The sequence below is a fragment of the Tachyglossus aculeatus genome, chromosome 18 (assembly GCF_015852505.1).
Source record: "Tachyglossus aculeatus isolate mTacAcu1 chromosome 18, mTacAcu1.pri, whole genome shotgun sequence".
In the NCBI taxonomy this organism is placed as follows: Eukaryota; Metazoa; Chordata; class Mammalia; order Monotremata; family Tachyglossidae; genus Tachyglossus; species Tachyglossus aculeatus.
Window position 1 is genome coordinate 19147010 of NC_052083.1, and position 22786 is coordinate 19169795.

Here is a 22786-nt window from a genome sequence, read left to right on the forward strand (position 1 = left end):
GGTCTCAAAGCCTTCATCCCCATTTTACAGATGAGGGAACTGAGGCGCAGAGAAGTGAAGTGACTTGTCCAAAGTCACACGACGGACAATTGGCGGAGCCGGGATTTGAACCCACGACCTCTGACTCCAAAGCCTGTGCTCTTTCCGTTGAGTCACGCCACTTTTCTACCACAGTGATCAACACACAGTAGATGTTTAATGAATATGTTTTGTTTTGTTGTCTGTCTCCCCCTTCTAGACTGTGAGCCCGCTGTTGGGTAGGGACCGTCCCTATATGTTGCCAACTTGTACTTACCAAATGCTTAGTACAGTGCTCTGCACACAGTAAGCGCTCAATAAATACGACTGAATGAATGAATGAAATGAATATGTTGCCAACTTGTACTTCCCAAGTGCTTAGTACAGGGCTCTGCACACAGTAAGCGCTCAATAAATATGATTGAATGAATGAATACCACCATGATTAATAGGGTCAGCACTCTGCATTTCTTTATGCTATTTGTTAAGCGCCTAAAATGTACCAGGCACCATACTGAGCGTTGGAGTAGATATGAGTTAGATTGGACCCCGTCCATGAGGCTCACAGTCTGAATCCCTTTTTCACAGATGAGGCCCCTGAGGCACAGAGTAGATAAGTGACTTGACCAAGGTCACCCAGCAGATAAGGGGCAGAGACAGGATTAGAGCCCAGGTCCTTCTGACCCCCACACCCATGCTCTAACCATTAGGCCACGTTGCTTCTCCGGTCTAAGCTCTCACTAATTTCATTCATTCACTCATTGAATCGTATTTAGCGAGCGCTTACTGTGCAGGTTTCCCAGCTGGATTATCGAACCGGCCTTTTCGCTGGTCATCCCGTCTCCGGCTTTTTCCCCCTCTCCAGACCATGCTTCACTCCGCTGTCTGGATCCGTTTTCTAAAACTCTGTTCCGCACCTGTCTTTCCACACCCCAAAAAACAAGGTGGGATAAGAGAAGAAGAAAGTAGTCGTCAAAGGTTACCAAGAAATGGAGGAGGATCATGTGAATGAAGTTGTTGCTTAGCAATGGATCTTACAGGGGTCAGATTCTGCCCCGAAATCTATCTTTTAAAACCGCTTATCCTGCACAGTTACGAGCTAGAAAATATTTGCGTCGCCATTGGAGAGTATTTCTCTAGAAAAATCAAATGCAAAATAGGTGTCTCATTAGTTTATCCGCAGGAATCCGGCGTCCCAAATTAAGTGTCGTCGGAGAAAGATGCTTGAAAAGCGGCATGACCTGGTGGAAGGAGCCTGAGCCTGGGAATCGGGGGGCCTAGGGTCTAATCCCAGCTCTGTCACTTGCCTGCTATGTTCCCGTGGGCAAGTCACTTAACTTGTCTGGATTCCTCATCTGTAAAATGGGGATTTATGGCTAGTTCTGCCTCCCACTAAGACTGGGAGCCCCATCTGGGAGAGGAACTGTGTCTAATCTGATGATCTTGTATCTACTATAGTGCTGGTGATACAGTAAGTACTTAACAGATTCCACCGTAATTATTATGGGAACCTTGGTGCTTATTTCATGAGGGCATCCTCATGTTTCAAATTTCAAGTTCTCTATGGTCATTTCAAGATTTATTGAAAGGGAAATTCAAATTTTTCTATCAGACATATTGTTCCTTTGGTAAAAGGCAAATATCCCCCAATGTTTAACACTGGAAAAAAAAACCCCTGACACAAAAAGGAGAGCATTATATACATATATACCTACTGCCCCCTTCCCACCCCCTCCACCATGAGTACATATAGACATATCAGAGGAGAGTCTGACCCAATCAGGCAATCAATCAATGGTATTTACTGAGTGTGTTCTGTGTGCAGAGCACTGTATTAAGCATCTGGGAGAGTACAATCCAATAGAGTGAGTAGACATGACACCCTCAAGGAGTCTACAATCTGGAGGTTCACAATAGTCAATATTACAACTATAAAATTCAATTCTATTACAATATTCACTCCCTGTTAAACAGCTTCATTGTCTATTAAGTCACTTTAACACTGTGTTGGTTCTAGTTACAGTCTCAGCATTCGGGATGGAGAGTAAAGGGAAAGGTGATAGTTTTCTGAACTTGGGGCAACGGTGACGGCTGTTTGTCCTTACCTCGGCCCTTCGTTGGTGGTGGTGGTGACGTTTACATTTTGTCTTCCTGTTTGAAAGCAGTGAGTTCATTCGTTTTCCTTCTACTAGAAATTACACTTCCATCGATTTTCAATCGGCCCTTTCACCTTGCTGTGAGCATGCTGGGTTTAATCTGATGCTTCTTTCTGCACCAGAGTCTCTCTGAATCCTTCTGAGGGAAAACTGGCCTAGGACGATCTGGCAGAGGTCTGGGAGAGGGAGAAGCCAGGTTTCCTGCCTGCCCTAGTCGTCCAACAAATGCCCTGGATTTAGGGCATCTGCCCTCCCTCTGCCCATCCTCCAAGCTAGCTTTCTTCCTCCCTTCAAGGCCTTACTGAGAGCTCACCTCCTCCAGGAGGCCTTCCCAGACTGAGCCCCTTCCTTCCTCTCCCCCTCACCCCCCTCTCCATCCCCCCATCTTACCTCCTTCCCTTCCCCACAGCACCTGTATATATGTTTGTATATTTGTACATATTTATTACTCTATTTATTTATCTCTTTATTTTACTTGTACATATCTATTCTATTTATTTTATTTTGTTAGTATGTTTGGTTTTGTTCTCTTTCTCTCCCTTTTAGACTGTGAGCCCACTGTTGGGTAGGGACTGTCTATATATGTTGCTAAATTGTACTTCCCAACCGCTTAATACAGTGCTCTGCACACAGTAAGCGCTCAATAAATACGATTGATGATGATGATGATGATGATATAATGATAACTTGTCAATGGATTTTTCCAAATCCTTCGAAGATTAAATCAATCCTGGACAACCAGCGCCCTCTGTTGGCCACATGTGGAAGTGGAGGAGAAGACAAAGAACTTGGTAAAAATGCAACATTATCCTGGAACGTGGAAGAAACCAGAAAAGAGTGAAGTGACTCGAATCATTTAAAGGGTATATACATTTTTTTAAAAAAAAATCACCTACCACTCACTTGAGTTCAGCATCGGGCATAAAAAAATCATCTCTCACTTAAGTTCAGCACTGGGCATATGCTAGAATCGCAGAAGGGACTAGTTTCAAGAGATTAGAAACGAGTCGCTCCACAGTAAGAGATAATAATAATAATAATGATAGTATTTGCTAAGAGCTTACTATGTGCAAAACACTGTTCTAAGCGCTGGGGAGGTTACAAGGTGATCAGGTTGTCCCCCGGGGGGCTCACAGTTTTAAGATGTATATACATATACATATATCTAAGATGTAAAAGAAAATTAAACCTAGGTAGCATTTTGGAAGATGAACAATATAATCCAACTGGAGAGTGCCAACCAATAATTGAGCTGCACATCGCAATCGATATCGCTTTCGTTTTTCTCCAGCACACTTGGACAAAAGAAGTAATCAGCACCGAGCTGCGCCTACCCCAGAGAATTACTGGCTTCCTTGTAACTTTGCGGTGGTTCGTTAAACTGCTTTCCTTAACTTTCTTTGATGACAGATAGCTATTTGGGGGTGAGGACTGGGGAATAAGGAGTCGGGGAGAACGATGATGGTTCCCGAATCTGAGAACTGAACGCTTTAAAGCATCAAAGGCCATAGTCACATATTTAAATGACCTCTGTGTGTGTGTCACGTAGCATTAACCATTATTAATTAAGTGCACAACCCTCAGAGCTAGGATCTGCGCAGCTCTCACAAAAGACAGTGCCTGCCCTCGCATCTTCATCCGCTCTACGGTAACAGGACAAAGAAAAGCATCGCCCATTCAAGTGTAAATTTTCCCTTTTTATTTCATCGGTGGGTTAGATGGTCCACGCTAGCTGGTGACCTGGATGGGAACAAGATGTGGGATTGAAACTCAAACTCCCAACTGCGGGTTCCAAGTCTCCCCAGGGAAGTTGCCACTGATGCGATCCTTAAGTTTAATGAAGGGAATGGTGTTTCGAGTCCAGAGGTTTAGAGTTAAAAAAAAAAAAGAATCTGGGAGAAACCCTAAAAACTTCGGTTACATCCAACGTGCCAAGTTTGGAGGCTACAGGAAAGGGGGGAAGGGAGGAGGGGAGCGGAAGGGAGAAAGAGAGAGAGGAGTACAGGGAAAAGAGAGAGGGAAGGGGAGAGGGAAAGGGAGAGGGAAAGGGAGAGGGAAAGAGAGGGAAAGGGGAGAGGGAAAGAGAGAAAGGGGAGAGGGAAAGGGGAGAGGGAAAGAGAGGGAAAGAGAGAGGGAAAGGGGAGCGGGAAAGAGGAGAGAGACAGGGAAAGGGAGAGGGAAAGGGACAGGGAAAGGGAGAGGGAAAGGGACAGGGAAAGGGAGAGGGAAAGGGAGAGGGAAAGGGAGAGGGAAAGGGGAGAGGGAAAGGGAGAGGCCAAGGGAGAGGGAAAGGGAGGGGGAAAGGGGAGAGGGAAAGGGACAGGGAAAGGGACAGAGAAAGGGGAGAGGGAAAGGGGAGAGGGAAAGGGAGAGGGAAGGGGACAGGGAAAGGGGAGAGGGAAAGGGAGAGGGAAGGGGAGAGGGAAAGGAACAGGGAAAGGGGAGAGGGAAAGGGACATTGAAATGGGAGAGGGAAAGGGACGGGGAAAGGGGAGAGGGAAAGGGAGAGGGAGAAAGAGTTTGGGGTTTTTTTTTCGCAAGGAGTTGCGAGTCATGTGAGATGAGAATTCTTTCCCATGTAACTCTTCCAAGCCCGACCCGCGAGTGAGCGTGTGCGTGTTTGGAAACGCCACAAGCCTCCCAGCAGGTCGCCTGGGCTTTTCCCAACCAGGATGCCCGGCCTCGGGGACCGAAATCCAGAAACGTCCCGGGCGACTCCCCGAAACGGCGCTCGGGCCCCGACGGGAGGCGGGGGCTCCTCGCCACCCAAGCACCTGATGCCGTTCGGAGACAAAGGGAGCCAACGGAAACGGGGCGAAAAAGGGAAAGAAAAGGGGGAAAAGCTCCTCCTGGAGCCCCCACCTCCCGTCGGGCATCTTCTAGGAGCGGGGTTTCTAAGGGGGGGGGGGGCGGGATGAGAAGCGGGGCTCCGCTCCCTCTCTATCTCCTCCTTACAGCGCCGTCTGCCCCCGAACCTGGGTCCCTTAGTCACTCCCCTTTGGCGCCAACGTCAGGGTTGTTCATTATTCATGGTCCGGGGCGTGTCCTCGGCCGGGCTTTCTATATAGGCGAGAACGGCGGCCGAATGAGAGACCAGATGGGAGGAAAGTGTCCGGGGGGCTAGCCAGCGCCGAGGGAATAAAGCCGGGCCGGCTCGTTTTTCCTTCATTTATTTTCTTTCACCCCCCACTCACCCCTTTAATTTTTTTTTTTTGATATATCGTCCTCCTTCTTGGACCCATCCGCCTGCAGACTGGTGGCCTTTTTTCTTTTTTTTTTTTCTTTTTTTTTGGGGGGGGGGGCGAGGAGAGATGGGGATGGAGAGAGGGAGGCGTTAAAGCGGCGCTCCGGGCGGGCTCGGGGGGCGATTCCTGGGGGCTCGGCTTGTCCGGGTGCGTGAGGGAGGGAGGAGAGCGAGGGACAAGGGAGAGAGGAGGGGGAGAGTCCCGCGCCGCGCCGGGCGGTCCTGGCCCGCGCCGTTGCCATGGCAACGGGCCCCCGGGGCGGCGGGCGGGGCGCGGCGCTGGCGCTGGGGCTGGCGCTGGCGCTGGCGCTGGGGCCGGGGCCGGGGCCGGGGCCGGGGCCGGCCCGGGCGGCGGGGCCCGTGGTCCGCTGCGAGCAGTGCGACGCCCGGGCGCTGGAGCAGTGCAAGCCGCCGCGGCCCGACTGCGCCGAGCGGGTCCGGGAGCCCGGCTGCGGCTGCTGCCTCACCTGCGCCCTGCGCCGCGGCCGCCCCTGCGGCGTCTACAGCGAGCGCTGCGCCGCCGGCCTCACCTGCCAGCCCCCGCCCGGCGAGGCCCGCCCGCTCCAGGCGCTGCTCGACGGCCGCGGCCTCTGCACCGACGCCGCCGACGCGCCGGGGAAGCTGCGAGCCCTCCTGCTGCAGGGCCCCTCCAGGACCGGTAAGCCGGGGGGGGGGTGGGGGACCGACTGGGGGGGCGGACGGGGGGACCCCGGGATCCCCCACCCCCCCCCCATCCCGGTGCCCTCCAGACGGAGTCAGTGCCGGAGATGCCCCAGAGGGACCCCGGAGTCCCCCAGCCCCAGCCCGATGCCCTCCAGCTGGAGATGCCCCAGAGGGACCCCGGAGTCCCCCACCCTCAGCCCCGTGCCCTCCAGGCGGGGGTAGTGCCGGAGATGCCCCAGAGGGACCCCGGAGCCCCCCTCCGCCGCAGCCAGATGCCCTCTCCAGCCGGAGATGCCCCAGAGGGACCCCGGAGTCCCCCACCCCCAGCCCGGTGCCCTCCAGACAGAGCCAGTGCCGGAGATGCCCCAGAGGGACCCCCGGAGTCCCGTGCCCCCCAGCCCGGTGCCCTCCAGTCGGGGTTTCTGCCCGAGATGCCCCAGAGGGACCCCGGAGTCCCCCCCCACCCCCAGCCCGCTGCCCTCTAGACAGAGTCAGTGCCGGAGATGCCCCAGAGGGACCCCGGAGTCCCCCATCCCCAGCCCGGTGCCCTCCAGACGGAGTCAGTGCAGGAGATGCCCCGGAGGGATCCCGAAATCCCGTGCCCCCCAGCCCGGTGCCCTCCAGACGGAGTCAGTGCAGGAGATGCCCCGGAGGGATCCCGAAATCCCGTGCCCCCCAGCCCGGTGCCCTCCAGTCGGGGTTTCTGCCCGAGATGCCCCAGAGGGACCCCGGAGTCCCCCACCCCCAGCCCGGTGCCCTCCAGACAGAGTCAGTGCCAGATGATGCCCCAGAGGGACCCCGGAGTCCCCCACCCCCAGCCCGGTGCCCTCCAGACAGAGTCAGTGCCAGAGATACCCCAGAGGGACCCCGGAATCCCCCACCCCCAGCCCGGTGCCCTCCAGCCGGGGCTACCGCCGGAGATGCCCCAGAGGGACCCCCGAGTCCCGTTCCCCCCCCCAGCCCAATGCCCTTCAGACGGAGTCAGTGTCGAAGATGCCCCAGAGGGACCCCGGAGTCTCGTCCCTCCCAGTTCGGTGCCCTCCAGCCGGGGTTTCTGCCCGAGATGCCCCAGGGGGACCCCGGAGTCCCCCAGCCCCAGCCCGATGCCCTCCAGCTGGAGATGCCCCAGAGGGACCCCGGAGTCCCCCAGCCCCAGCCCGGTGCCCTCCAGCTGGAGATGCCCCAGAGGGACCCCGGAGTCCCGTCCCCCCCGCAGCCCGGTGCCCTCTCGACCACTGAATGATTCATTCGTTCGTTCAATCGTATTTATCGAGCACTCACAGAGTGTAGAGCCGGAGATGATAATAAAAATGGCATTTGTTAAGCGCTTACTATGTGCCAAGCACTGTTCTAAGCGCTGGGGGAGAGACAGGATTATCAAGTTGGCCCACCAGATTATCAGGTTGACCCCCGGGGGGCTCCGCGGTCGGCATCCCCATTTTACAGAGGAGGCCAAGAGAAGTCTTTTAGACTGTGAGCCCACTGTTGGGTAGGGACTGTCTCTATATGTTGCCAATTTGTACTTCCCAAGCGCTTAGTACAGTGCTCTGCACATAGTAAGCGCTCAATAAATACGATTGATGATGATGAAGTCAAGTGACTTGGCCACAGTCACACAGCTGACAAGTGGCAGAGCTGGGATTAGAACCCACGACCTCTGAGTCCCAAGGCCGGGCTCTTCCCACTGAGCCACGCAGCTTCTCTACCCCAAAGGGACCCCGGAGTCCCTCCCCCCACCCCAGCCCGATGCCCTCCCGACTCAAGAATTACCATGCATGCCAGGGCGAGGCCTCTCTGCCCTTCCCCGCTTAGTTTTAGTCTCCTCGGGAAGAAGCTCAGGCCCCGGTGGGCAAACTTGCCAGGGTGGGCTGGGAGCGGTTGCTTCCCCGGGAGGTTCCCCTCTGGGGCTAAAACCTGGGAAGTTCCTAGAGGGGCCATCCAAAGTGGGCCTCGAAGCGGCCGTGTCCAAAGAGGGGGTTCTGATCCACTTTGGGAAGATGCGGCTCGGAGAGGGAGAATAATCACGATGACGGCACTTGTTAAGCGCTTACTATGTGCCAAGCACTGTTCTAAGCCCCTGGCGTGCACACAAGGTAATCAGGTTGCCCCACGTGGGGCCCACAGTCTTCATCCCCATTTTACAGATGAGGGAACTGAGGCCCAGAGAAGTGAAGTGACTTGCCCAAGGTCACACAACTGACAAGTGGCAGAGGCGGGATTAGAACCCACGACCTCTGGCTCCCCAGTCCGTGCTCTTTCCACTGAGCCACGCTGCTTCTCCGTGGGGAGAGTGGGTTTGGACCTTGCAGAACGGCGGAGTTGGATCGTTTATCCACTCCCACGTTCCCCTCCAAAACCCGTCCTGGTCACCAAAGTCTTTTTTCCTTTCATCCCAGGGTGCTTTCGTAGTTTTCTAGGAAGAGTTCTTTTTCCTGGGAGGGGAGGGGCCCGGGAAGAAGCAGGAGGAAAGCTGGCTGAAGTTCAGTTAGCCTTCCCATTCAGCAGCGTTCAAGAGAAAGGAGGATTCCGTTCCAGTGAGGTCCAGGAGAAAGCCATCAATCACTAATATTCATTAAGTGCTTACTGCATACCACGTACTGTACTGAGTTACCAAGGGAGTGCACCCAAGCTAGATATCTTTTCGAAAAATGCACCGGACAGGATCCCAAACCCGAATCAATCCTGGAGCATCTCTGTCGAGAGTGTGCTCGGGAGTTCCCTGGAGTTACTTTGGCTCTGAATCGAGTTTTACCATTTCCTTTTCAATTCTTGTGGGAGTTTTTGCTGCTAGATAGCAGTGGTTCTGTAAAGAAAAGCTCTTGCTAGGGTGTCTGTCGGGTGCTAGAGCGTGAAAGTCTTTAAAATCCCCAACACTAGTGAAAAGTTGTTTTATTATTGGGAATCAGCAGGATTGACTCATTGCTTTGGGATTTCAGAAGCTGCAGGCAGCTCCAAAGGAGAATCCCTCCAACCTGGGGAAAATGCCACTTGCTGCTTAGATGAAAGAAGTGGGTTGCCCTGTCCCGCTAGCTCTAAGACTCTGCAGGGCATCTGGGTTTCAAAGGGTGTGACAGGGATCCAAAAAAGAATAAAACTTTTTTGGTGGTGGGTGGCTGTTGCTGGTTGCATTGACGCATAGAACGGCTGAAACTTTGTCAGAGTCCACTTTGTGGCTGTCAGATTTTTGGAACTCTAATCAGGTTCCATTTCACCGTGTCAGAGGCAGAGTAACTCCTTTTTGATATAGAATAAGCTTTTACGTGGCACCTTTGAAACAATCATTTAAGGGGACAGGTTCCGTGATGGTCCGATGAAGTCTGTTAACAGACAGCTCCAAACCCTCAGGTTTGCAAAGGAAGGTAAAGAATCGAGGCATTTGGATTATCCGGGTATCGAAAAAGACACCTGAAATAGGTGTGAGTCGACCCTGATTTAAATGTCCTCACCATAAGACACTTGGTGGGAGAGGTGGGCAGAGAAAACCAGCCCCAGAGACTTTGAGGGAGAGGGGCAAGAGGGCTGATGACTAAACCTGGCTTTCCAGACTTGGGCCAAACTCTGGTTCCTCCCTGCTGTTTTTTTTTCCAAATTCCCTGCTGCATCATGGCACGTAATGGGTCAGAAGTGTCCGACACATGTACCAAAATCCCAGATAACCGATCAGTCAACTAACAGTAGACTCTCCACTTGTCCTGATGTATTTGATTTACTGCTCAAAAGCAGCTGGCAGGTTTAGGGCATTATCTTTAAAAGTCCAGGTAGGGAGGGATAAGATAAGAAAGGAGAAAGGAAGGAGCAGAGAGAGAGGCAGAACACCTGGATGATGAGAGCCAAAGCTGAAGGAACTTCTGGTGAAGCATTTCCCTGGGCTTTGTACCTCAGTCTTGGTTCCAGATCTTTTCAGGATTGATCTCTTGGTTTTGTGCCAGCTCCTTTAGGGAATGGAAGCTAGATATCAGAGCTGGGCTCTCACAGTAGCCACTTATTTGACTAGATGATGGCTAGATCCCTATCAGCCTTTGAAGAGTCTCCTTCAAACTACCTTTCATCCTTAACACCTTCCTGAGATGCTGTGTTTCTGCTGCTCGGAAAGCACTGCCTTCCCCTAACCTGCTTCTTCTTCAACTTGGAAAGCACCCTACCTAAAACCTCGAGCTGACCTTTTTTATCACCATAAATAAAAATGTAGAGGACAGTTGAAGCAGTTGGTTAATCGATTCACCTGTAGTTAACCCAGTGTTCAGTTAGGCCTTCGTCTACAGTCAGCACTCGATATGCGATGGTAAGAACAGTAATGCACGTGGGGGCATAAAATGTATTTAAGCACACTCAGTTCCGTGAGAATGCATCTTTCCAATAGAATTCATTCATTCATTCAATCGTATTTATTGAGCGCTTACTGTGTGCAGAGCACTGTACTAAGCGCTTGGGAAGCACAACTTGGCAACAGATAGAGACGGTCCCTACCCAACAGCGGGCTCACAATCTAGAAGGGACACAGTCCAGGGCTGTGTGGCATTGGCCCACAGGGTGAGTACTGTAATTCGGGTTTTCCATAGTGCAGAATTTTGCAAGAACACGATCCCATGTTGTAGTAATTGGATGTGCAAATGTGGCTTTCCCTACCTAGGAATTTGGGTGTAATTTATTACCCCTTACCTCTTTCATTACAGGAAATAAAAATAACTTGCAATTTAGCCCTCAGTAAAAATAAGTGCGGTGTCGATATCAGTGGAGGGGAAAAAGCAATGCCCCATTCATAATTCCAGTATTAGTTCCATATATTGCAAATCACAAAAAAATTCCGTTTGGGGACTTGCCTTTCATAATTGTAGTCAACTGTGTGTGTAAGTAAATGTGTGGTATCACAGAAATTCAGCTTCTCTAATAATTGATCGTTGTCAGTGTGACAAATTGTTTGAATTTTTAGACAGCTTGCATTAATAGTATTGCTAACAGACTTCTGACACAGGTCCAAATTCTAAATAAGATCAAACCGTGAGGCAAATCTGCCCTCTTCTGGTGAGAGCTGACCGGGGAATAAAAGGAAAATTAAATAACAAATATGGAAAGACTTTTATTGGTATCATCTGTAGAGGGTTTTTTTTTTCTTGATGGGCAATAAAAAATGAATTTCCAATAAGAGAGCCGGTTTTTGAAAGCACTCCCTCTAGAATTGAAATGAAGACTATGTAGGATAGCTGGCCTTAACGGTGAAGAGGCGGTTTCAGAAAGTTTGCAAGCTTTAAGTAAGGTAGTCCTAAACTCATTTTAAAAGTCGTGACTCTAATGTAGACAAAGCGCTCCTCAAAACAAAATACTGTATTTTAAAATAATATCCTCATCCTTTATGTCTTCTTCATTTTAGGCAATTCCAGTGATTCCGAAGAAGACCGGAACACCAGTAGCCTAGAGACCCAGGCCATACCCAATGCTCACAGGGTTCTGGACTCCAAGCCTCATCCGCATCACACCAAAATAGATATCATCAGAAAAGGACAAGCCAAAGATCAGCAACGCTATAAAGTGGAATATGATTCACAAAGTACAGACACACAGAATTTCTCTTCTGAATCCAAGCAGGAAACTGAATATGTAAGTAGCTATACCATATATATATATATATATATATATGTATAGACTAATGATAGATAAATAGAAACCCACCCGGATAGATGGCATTTTTATCGATAAAGATGTATTTCTGGAGCTGGTGATGCTTAGTGACACACTATAGTGTCTGCCTGGAAGGAAATCTATATGTACTTATAGAAGGGCAGAGTCTAGATATGAATTTCCTGGGGCCTGGCTGTTCTAGTCTGTTGGGAATCTAAGATACGTTTTGCTCCAAGCATGGTAGCTATCCTCATTTCTTCCTTAGAGGAATCTTACAGTTAAAGTATGAATCTGGGGAGGTCTGTGTACATAAATCATGCCAAGTTCCCATAATAGGGAGACTACATACACACGCATCAATCCCCAAATTAATCCTGTAGAAAAGACATATGAGCCAGTTGGGAGAGAGGGCCAAGTTCAAAGCTCCAGGGGATTCCATGTCAGGAGAGATCGGCATTCTCTCCTCATGTCAGCAAGGCTTTTAGAAGTCCATAAATTAAGGAAGATTGGATCCCACGGCATACGATTTTGAGAACGATCCTAAAATGAATTTCTTGCTGAGTTAGTTGAAAAGCTATTTATTAGCCTGATCCTATTAAAAAAAAAAACCCCTAGAAGTTTACAGAACTCCCTCTTGGAGGTTTGTAATGTGTTGACTTATTTTGATCCACTTAAAATGACCTAAAAAAAGAAAATACCCCAAATTAATAGGCTTCCAAACTGAGAGGAGGTAAATAAAGGGAATTTAAAGATGTCTTTGTCAGAAAATTTCATGACCTGTCTATTCTCTTGCTTCCATCCCCTCCCCATCTTCAAAGCCACCCTAAATCCCACCTCCTGCGATAAACCGTCCCCACCTCCTTACCCCAATGCCCCAAGATTTCTGATAAAAATAGTTCAATCAAGCAATGATATTTATTGAGTGCTTATTGTATGCAGAACCAAACACTAGGCATTCGTGTGTCTGTATGATTTCTTCTGATTTTTATGATCCTACTGTTTTCATTATCCTATAGTATTTTTACATCTATTTCTCCCCCTTGGAACCTGGTCCTCATCTTCTGTTGTATTTTCCCAAGCGCTTAGTTCAGTGCAAAGCACCAGTGCTTGCTCAATAATGCCATTACTATTAATACATTGTAGGAATGAAAACGCCTTAAAATGTTTGGAAAAAGCATTGAAAAATACTAACAGGAGAGCTTCCATGTATTATGCTAAAAGAAGAGTTTTTGCCTTTAGAGTGGTTTACAGTCTCCAAGCCGCTGTGACTGTTTATAGACCCACAACTTAACACCTAACACTTGAGGTCTTCTAAAATACTTATGACTACCACCTTATAAGGAACATTTATTCTGAATCTCAATGCTTCGGCATCGCTTCGATATCTCATTTTACCGGAATAAGTGTATCTTTGTCGGGGGGGAAATTTCAGAAAATCACATTTCATTCTTTTCTTTTATTGCCTATCTGTCAACAGGGTCCTTGCCGCAGAGAAATGGAGGACACGTTAAACCACCTAAAGTTTCTGAACGTCTTGAGCCCACGGGGTGTTCACATTCCAAACTGCGATAAGAAGGGATTCTATAAGAAAAAGCAAGTGAGTGGTCTTCCTTGTGCACTTTCGTTAATGCTAAAAGAAACTTAATATAATTAATCAAAAACTCTTATTTCTCACTCAGCCGACGGACAGAACTCACCCTGAGGTCTCCCAGGATGCAATCCTGGCTTCGCGTTTACACAAAAGTCTCAGGTTCATCTAGCCCTACTCTAAGGCCAGTTTTAGTACTAAACGACTTGGTGCCAGATGAGCACGGGTCAATTGGGATGGTGTTTTTATTTGCTGTCGTTCATGACAACTGATTAATTTGAGAAACCCCATCCCTCATCATACACAGATTGGCCAGAGTCCTAGATACCAGAGTCCCTCGGTTTAAAAAAAGCAGTTCTTTCCTGTAATACCCCCCCAGAGCTAAGTGTTGCAATCACCATATGACTGTAATAGATCAATGCTTTGAATTGTAAATAGCTATGAGAGAGTTCCTAGAAGATCTGGGGTAGGTCATGTTACAGAAAGGAATTTGGGAAAGCTATATAACTGCCCTTGATAGGCTGCCCTTGATACGCCTGCATAGCCTCCTTTCAAATCAAATTTCTCCTTTCCCGAAAGCAATAGGCTTAATAGTTATTCCATAATCTTGTCCTGAGCTATGTAGACCAATGGCAATATCGAGTTAGTTTAAATAGCTACGTGATGTCTCCCAGGGAAGGTGAATTGACATGGAGTTTGAGCCAGATTGTTCACAGAGACATTGGTTAGTCGCCAAAGAAGCTCGTCGTCTTCTTCACGAATCAGTCGAATGTCGTTATCCCTCAGTAATTGGTTTGTAGGGTGTCAGCACCTGTCTTACATAGGATGTCTGCTTTCAAGGCAAGTCACTGATGTATTTCCGCATCGAGAACGTTAATGTGCTAAGTGGCGAAGCGGGACATTGGCTTTCAATGCTGTGGTTTCATTTCTGCCTTTTCAGAAAAAGAAAAAAGTCAAAAGCCAACAGTAGCCAGGGCAAGTTCCACTTTGGCTGGAAAATTGGAAATCAAAGTAGTTCAAAAAAGGAACAGATCAAGGGCATTGAAAGGTTTTAGAGACTGCACTTAAAACAGCAGAACCTGATGATCTGCATTCTAGAGTCCTTTAAAGAACTGGGGGATGTGGTCCCAGAGCCTCAGACTGAGTCTTTTCTGAAAACTCACGGAGGAGGACCAGAGAAGTCCCAGAGGATCAGAAAAGGGGAAATGTTTTACCCGTTTTTTTATAAGGTTAAAAAAAAGGAGATAGTTATGAACTATCAAGCTCAGTGGTGGTCCTTGGGAAGATCCATCAATCACTAGTATTTATTGATCGCTTACTAGATGCAGAGCACTGAACTGGGCACTTGGAAGCATACGATACAAAAGAGAATCAGTTTGCAGAATGTGCCCAGCCTGGTTTGGGAAGAGCAAGTTGTTGCCTTATAGACAGTGCTTTGGGGAAGAACAAGGCATTCTTTCTCTTATAGAATGAAAGACCACATATACAAGGGACAGTTATTAGCTGTAATCCATGTTTACTTCGGTAAGCTTCGATTTTTGTCTCTGGCGGCATCCTCATCGACAAACTGGAAAGTAGGTTCTTGACCCAACCACCCTTTCCAGGGTGGTACTCTTAGGATAATTATCTGTGGCTTGGAGTCAATCTGACAGATGCAAATAGGGAGAGGCAACCCACAGATATTAGTCCAGGTATTGGTTCTGGTCCATATTTCTTTAGTGAATTGGATAATGGTTTCCAGAACATTGGATTTGCAGTGCTATAAAATCTGAATTGGATTGCTAAGGCTTTGCAAACTAGGAATAATCAAATTGTTGAGTTAAAAAGTGGTCGTACAAGAACAGGATGAATTCAGTGAGAACAAATACATGGTAGAATAATTAGGGGAAAACAAGTCACAAACTAGGGGTGGGGAAAAGTTGGCTGAGGCACAAGTACAGAGGAAATCCTGCCCTCAAAGCGGAGATGGATCAAACCCACAAATCATTCTCAGAATAGGTTCAGAAATTAGGCAGGCAGATGCCTGGGGACTCGTGAGTTGTTTGAGCAGGGAAAAAATAAAACCTTTTCAAAGATGAGAGGGTTCAGCCATGCAGCACAGATTTCCTTTTCAATAGAAAAAGTTATTCATCTTTGAAAAATGGGAAATGGCCATCTCAGTTGTAGATTCTGATCAGTTAGATCGGTCGCCATCATCATCATCATTGAATTTGTCAGGCACTTTCTCCGTGCCTGCTATTCTACTAAGCACTGGAGCAGATAAAAGATAATCAGGTCAAGCAGAGTCCCCGTTCCGCAAAGCTGGGGGAGAACAGGTATTTCATTTCCATTTTCCAGAAGGGGCAATTGAGGCACAGAGCAGTTCAGTGACTTACCCAAGGTCACACAGCAGTCAAGTGGTGGAGTCAGGGTTAGAACCCGGGTTCTCTGACTCCCAAGCCTCCTGTATCCTCTTCGCATAACATTTGAAGCTGTACAAAGCAAGTTAAAACAGCCCTGATTTCTGCCAAGCTAAATAAGACAGAATATGCACCCAACAATCTGGAAATAATCCTACTGATTCCAGTTTCTACCTTAGAGGGGTGAAGATCAGGCTTTCATTTTCAGTGCGAAATCACTTTTCTTTCCTTCTTTCTTTGACTACTACGTTTTGAAAATAGCCCAGATGTCGCATCCATTTAGAATTTAGGACAGAGTAGCTATGACAATGAGTAGCATGAGACAGACATTTCCTTTCAGAATAATGTATGTTGAGGTTAATAGGGCTGGCCACATTATTTATAGCAAAGTACAAAGTATAGCAAAGAAACATTGTCATGTACCTAGCAGTTGTTGAAGTGATAAGTCTGTTGCAGGGGATTGTATTTCTGATAAGGACCGTCAGCTACAGGACTGAAATTCCGTGAGCTAAGGAGCTGGGACTCCACAGCATGGCTCCATCATATTCAGATTTCTTCCTGAATAAGTCAGATGTTTCCTGACCCAAATAAAAGCATTGTTCCCTAGAGCATAGCATTAGCTCTTCCGTCTTTATACAGTGTAGAGGCAGTTTATTAGGTGGTCAGAGTTTTAATCGTTAAGAGCAGTTTTATGGTAGACTAGAAGAGCTTTAGTGATCTTACAGCTGTAGACGTAAACTGGAATTTTTGTTTGTTCTGAGACTCAGAATTCAGTCCGTTCCTTTCACAAAGTTAAATTTGATAATAATCTGTTATTTAAGTTTAATCTGATGATAATAAGAATAAAAAGCTATAATGATGGGATTTGTTAAGCACTTACTTTGTGCCAAGCACCGTTCTAAGCGCTGGGGGAGATATAAGGTCATCAGGTTGTCCCGCATGGAGCTCACAGACTTAGTCCCCATTTTACAGGTGAGGTAACTGAGGCACAGAGAAGTGAAGCGACTTGCCCAAAGTCACACAACTGACAAGTGAACAGAGCCGGGATTCCAGTTGACGACTTAGGGCGAGTCGCCTTGTGCTTCAGTTTCTTCATCTGAAAAATGCATCCCCCTATCTCACAGGAATCGATGTTGTATGTGACTTTGGGCAAGTCGCTTAACTTCTCTGTGCCTCGATTCCCACATCTGTAAAATGGGGGATAAGATTGTGAGCCCCGCATGGGACAACCTGATCACCCTGTAGCCCCCCAGCACTTAGAACAGTGCTTTGCACATAGTAAGCGCTTAACAAATACCGTCATTATGAAAATAAGGTACTCGGAGTGGAGTGCTTAGGGGGAAATAAAGAGTGCTAAGCCGAAGGGAGCGGAATAGTGTTAAGAAAATGCAAGAGAGACTTTATTGTAACAAAGAGGAAATAACCTTCCTTTTGGCCTTTATGTGCTTTCTTCACAGTGCCGCCCATCCAAAGGCAGGAAGAGGGGAATCTGTTGGTGCGTGGATAAATACGGACAGCCTCTCCCTGGATACGAAGGGAAGGGGAAAGGGGATGTCCACTGCTACAATTTGGAGAGTAAATGAGAGGCGGATACAGTCTCTTATGGAATCTGTGCGCGGCAGGGTATCCCATCAGACAGAGACCTTGGCAGGGGTGAGAAGAAGGCATGAACTGCACTGGATTTGGAGTTTTGAGTTCTGCCTCCTTCTGATAATTCGAGGGATTTATAGACTGACTCTCTGGACACTGCAGCTGTGCCCTGCCACTGACACATTTCCAGCTTTCTATCCAGTCTAGAGGGAGCTCTGAATTCCCAAGTAAATCTGCACTATCGATCCCCAGAGAGAGAGAGAGAGAAAAAAAAAAAGGCACTTCAGAAAGGATTCAGGGAGTCTCCACTGACTTTTTAAAAGAACGGCCTGTGACCAATTTGATCCCGGAAGATGCTGTGTTTTTATTTTAAAGAATTTATAGATTGTAAACTTTTTAAAATATAAAAAAAATGATTTTAAATTTTAAGCTCTTTTTATACAGGTCTGACGGGAAACTTATCTTCACGGGTAAAATGTTTTATAAAATAATCTCAAAGAACTTTTTAAAGAAACGTGTTTCTAAAATAAAGACATGGCTATTTTTTCTGTAAAATATATTATGAATATTCTGTTAGTCTGTATTTAATATAATTTTTTTTAATAAACTTTATTTAAATGTAACGTGTGAATCTGAAATGTCCTACCTTCATTTTGAAGTATGCTGTTGAACCCGAAACAAGACAAATCAACTGACCAGTGGGGTTTATTTAGTGCTTACTATTCATTCATTCACTCAATCGTATTTATTGAGCGCTTACTATGTGCAGAGCATCATACTGTTTGGGAGAGTATAATACGACAGAATTAGCAAACATGTTCCCTGCCCATAATGAGCTTATAAAAATAAAATGAAATTGATCGTGGTAGGGATGAACCAGCCTCTTCCCTGCCAGCACCAAAAACAGGCCTGGAAAGAAAGGCTACCCATTTTCCGCATTTAAATATTTTCCAAGTTAAACTTTAAGATAGTCATTTTCTTCCACAGGCGTCTTGCATATTAGGAAGTAGAATGCTTAACGGTGTCATAGACTTCACTTACCCTTTGTATTTGCAAACAAGAGTCCAATTTGATCTTTTGTAAAACACATTTATTTGCTTTGTAAGGGATTCAGTGCTTAGAAGACTACTTGACACAGAGTAAGTGCTTTAACAAATACCATAATAATAATGATGAAGTGATTGTTGTTGGCATCAGAAACTTACAGGCTCTAGCCCTGATTTTAACTGTGGCTCTAGTTTTAAGACAATCGGCCCTATTAAAGTTCTGTCGCTCATAAATTTTCTTTCACAGAAATCCGGAAGGACGTTTTCCAAAGTACTTGATTTATCTCAGAAAGGGCATTTAGTAGTGACCAAAAAAGCAATCTGGTTTTCCCAGTTGCTTTCTATAAACTTTTAAAAACTTCAGTCAACTACCACCATGACTGTGTAGTCTTATTTAAATAATTGAATATTCAGTGAGTCAGGAATTGGCTGTGTCTGATTGCATTCAGTGTTCTTACACAGTATTTGAGTTGTTGTGGATTACTCATTCATCCATTCATTCATTCAGTCGTATTTATTGAGAGCTTACTATGTGCAGATCACTTTACTAAGTGCTTGGGAATTACAAGTCGGCAACATATAGAGACGGTCCCTACCCAACAACGGGCTCACAGTCTAGAAGGGGGAGACAGACAACCATACAAAACATGTAGACAGGTGTCAAGTTGTCAAATAGAATTAAAGCTATATGCACATATCTCACTTGCTTACATTTTCACAATATGTAGCCTAGCTAAGTGTGTATACACTTTACCAGAAAATGAAGTGAGTGCTTAACCCTTGAAATCTTGAAACATTGACATCTCCCTAGATTCAAATAGCAGGGTACCTTGGTTACATTGTCAAATCACCAGAAAAGCCAAAATTTCCCAATGAAAAGCAACATGGAGCGCTGTTGTAAGAGCTTCTGAAAATGGGGTTAGTAAGTTTCTGGGGCAGGGAAACCAATGATATTTGTAGGTAGCTTGGAAAAGTCTCAACGACTCAGTTGACAAGCCTTCAGGGATTCTTTCTTTTCAAGCTCTATGGCCTCTGAGCTTCATCCCAGCCCAAAGATCGTACTGGTTCCAGTGAGAGTTCCTTGCTAAAATCCAATAGTGCAAAGAGAACAGAAGCAGGCTCGCCGCTCTCGTACCACTAACCCACAGCCGTGGATCACTCCCACCGTCTGCCTCCTTCGCTGTTACGCTCGAACTGCTGAACGTTGCTGGCCAAAGTCTAAACACCGAGTCCAAAATCCAAACACTCCAAACACCAAGCGCTTAGTACAGTGCTCTGCACACAGTAAGCGTTCAATAAATGCGATCGAATGAATGAATGAAGTCAACCTCGTTCACTGCAAGTTTATCCTTTCCTGCCTTAATTCTGCCCTCTCCTCTTCCAGGCAAAACCATTTCTACTCCCTTATCGAAACACATGCCCATCATCCCCGTCAGCTCTTCCGTACATTTAACTCCTTTCTCAGGCCCCCTGTTCCTTCCCCTCCTCCATCCCTCACCCCCAACGATCTGGCCTCCTACTTCATTAGTAAAATTAACTCATCTGAGGTCCCCAAAGTCACCTCCTCCCTTCTCCATCCTCCCCCAGCTCTCAACCCTCTCCGCTACTCTCCCATCTCATAATTGTGGTATTTATTAAGTGCACCAGGAACTGTACTAAGCACTGGGGTGGATACAACCAGATTGGGTTGGACACAGTCCCTTCCCACAGAGAGCTCACAGTCTCAATCCCCATTTTACAGATGAGCTAAGTGAAGCACAGAGAAGCAAAGTGAGGTCACACAGCGGATAAGTGGCAGAGCGGGATTCGAACCCTGACCTTTGGACTCCCAGGCCTGGGCTCTATCTACACGACGCTACTTCTCTAAGTCCACACTGAGGAAATGGAGGCAACAAAAAGTTAAGTGACTTGCTTAAAACCTATTAAGACCTTTTCAAGATGCAGTTTGGTTGCTTAGAGGATTTTGCTGCATCGGTCCGTGGGAGTATCTTCACAGGGTTAGCAGCAAGTTTGAAGACAATTTTGAAGTTTGAAGAGAATTGTTCATTCACGGTTTCTAGTTTGGACCCTAATGTGCTTGGGAAAGGCTAACTTTAAGCTCCAACCTGGTGTTAAGAATTGCACAACAGGAAAAACATTTAGATTTGTGGCAACACAGAGTTTAGTCCCACCTCCGAGCTCCAAATGGGAACCCTGACTGCATCGCATCTGTCGGAATGACAGACCAAACTCAGCAGAGCTGTCCCCCTCAACTCCTGTCCTCCATCTCCCTTGGCTCCTGAGGGAAACCGTAGTACCTTGCTGAATTTCCCTCACTCCCTTTCCTCTTCCTTCCTCTCTCCTTCTCCCCCACTGCTATGATGAAACCACCAAGGGACAACGATGTCATCCCACGGCCCCGTGCAAAGCACGATGTAAGGACATCACCTGTCGGGTTGGGGGTCCCTTACAATTTTTGAGGGTCTTCTTGGAGGTGTGCTTTATAGAGGGGAGTTGTCTGCACACAGTGATTTTTGACAGATTCTCTCTAGGACTTTGGAAGACCCTCAAAGTCTGGGGAGCTGGGAGAGCATTCTAGAGTGGTGAAGAAGTATTCTGATGAATAAATAAAATAGAATGAGTGATGACAGTGGAATATCCCATGGTAAACAGGTGAGTCTTGGCCTCATCACAAATACTTTGGAAACGAGAACAAGCCCAAGGGAATGGACTTCAGCTCTTATGTTCTGCACATCCCCAAGTGTACTCTCTTGACCCTCTAACTGCATTCCTGTCAAAGGTAACAAAGAAGTAGTTGGGCAGAGGTGCAGCCCACTGCAAAGTGCATGCAAGAATTTTACCTGTAGAGCCGATTTAAAGCCAAATGACCAAAGCACGGTACTGTGTGCGCACAGCGAGCGCTCAATAAATACGACTGAATGATTGCATGAATGTTGCCCCAACAAAGTGCTATAGTCTAGTCACCCTGGTAGGTACTGAAGTCTTCACATGGTCCAACTATATAAGGATCCCTGCTGAGCTTTTCCACCCTGTGAGTTGCCATAGGTGATTCTTCAGTCATGCGTGGCATAATCCTCTCATTTTAGCTGTCTCATCCCACTACCGTGGCGTGGAATGGACTTTAGGTGGGAAATGGAACAAATAAAAAGATCCACACAGGAGAGCATGGAATGGGCGATGGGATGAGAAGATCAGAGGGAGGGGATCGGCTAGCGAATGTTTCCTGGAAGAAGAGGCCCTTTAATAATAATAATAATAGTGATGGCATTTATTAAGCACTTACTATGTGCAAAGCACTGTTTTAAGTGCTGGGGAGGCTACAAGGTGATCAGCTTGTCCCATAGGGGGATCACAGTCTTAATCCCCATTTTACAGTTAAGAAAGACTTAGCTGCGGGGAGCAGGGTCACAGTTTGAAGAGGGAGGGATCCCTCCCATGTACGTGGGAAGATGTGGGAGAGAGATTAGGAAGGGAGGAGGATGTGCAGATGAGAAGATCCATAGGGGAATTTCTGCATTGGAACAAATGGTATGTGGCTCCATAGTCTTTGTCCAGGGACCTGTATATATGTATATATGTTTGTACACATTTATAACTCTATTTATTTATTTATTTTACTTGAACATATCTATTCTATTTATTTTATTTTGTTAATATGTTGGTTTTGTTCTCTGTCTCCCCCTTCTAGACTGTGAGCCCACTGTTGGGTAGGGACCATCTCTATATGTTGCCAACTTGTACTTCCCAAGCGCTTAGTACAGTGCTCTGCACACAGTAAGTGCTCAATAAATACGATTGATTGATTGATTGATTGACTTTCTCCTCCTGCTGATTCAGTCAGCAACTGTCACATGTGTGTATGTTTGTGTGTGCTTTGTACAGTGCTAACTGCAGTGCTCCACACGATAAACCCTCAATTGATCAATGGATCGGTATGTAATCCAACAGGCCAGCTTGACAACGGATAATTCATGTGGATAGGGTGACAGTTCATCCTGTTTTATACCAGACAGTCTGATTTTCAATTAGTCTCACCCCCATCCAGTGCTATTGGGACTTTGGATGGCTTCATGAACTGTATTTTCGATTGAAATGTTCAGCCTCCCTAGGCCTACGCCACTCCATCTTGAAGGGATGACTACTTTTCTAAGGGCCTAGGAAGGGAACATTACAACTCCGGAGAGAGGAATATGGCATTGAAGGCCTCTGGCGACCAGCTTTATCTTCGGTGGACTTCGGCAAATGTTCCAAATGATGGTATTACATTGTGTTGTGAAAACTGCATAACTTAAATAAGGTGACATGGGTCTATTACTTCTGAGATGTCAAGGTAGTGTTATATATCCTCAGGTGGCTGTCATATAGAGGCTTCTTACGACAAATATAAAATAGGAAGCTGGTGTTTTAGCCGTTCACATGGATATGGATTTTTTTCCCTGTCTCTATATATTTTATTTTATTAAAGT

General features: G+C 46.9%; 1 protein-coding gene across 1 annotated transcript; it reads left to right on the plus strand.

Moving 5' to 3' along the window:
- Positions 1 to 5658: 5658 nt before the first annotated feature.
- Positions 5659 to 17541, plus strand: IGFBP3 (insulin like growth factor binding protein 3). The gene is made up of 4 exons (XM_038760088.1): positions 5659 to 6076; positions 11450 to 11676; positions 13175 to 13294; positions 17142 to 17541. Exons 1-4 carry the CDS (start codon positions 5659 to 5661, stop codon positions 17265 to 17267), a joined length of 891 nt encoding a protein of 296 aa, XP_038616016.1. The 3' UTR covers positions 17268 to 17541.
- Positions 17542 to 22786: the final 5245 nt, after the last annotated feature.

Coding starts and splice junctions, on each gene's coding strand:
- IGFBP3 (XM_038760088.1), top strand. CDS start 5,659: ATGGCAACGGGCCCCCGGGGCGGCGGGCGGGGCGCGGCGCTGGCGCTG. Junction 6,077..11,449: donor GCAGGGCCCCTCCAGGACCG/GTAAGCCGGGGG, acceptor TCTTCATTTTAG/GCAATTCCAGTGATTCCGAA. Junction 11,677..13,174: donor CCAAGCAGGAAACTGAATAT/GTAAGTAGCTAT, acceptor ATCTGTCAACAG/GGTCCTTGCCGCAGAGAAAT.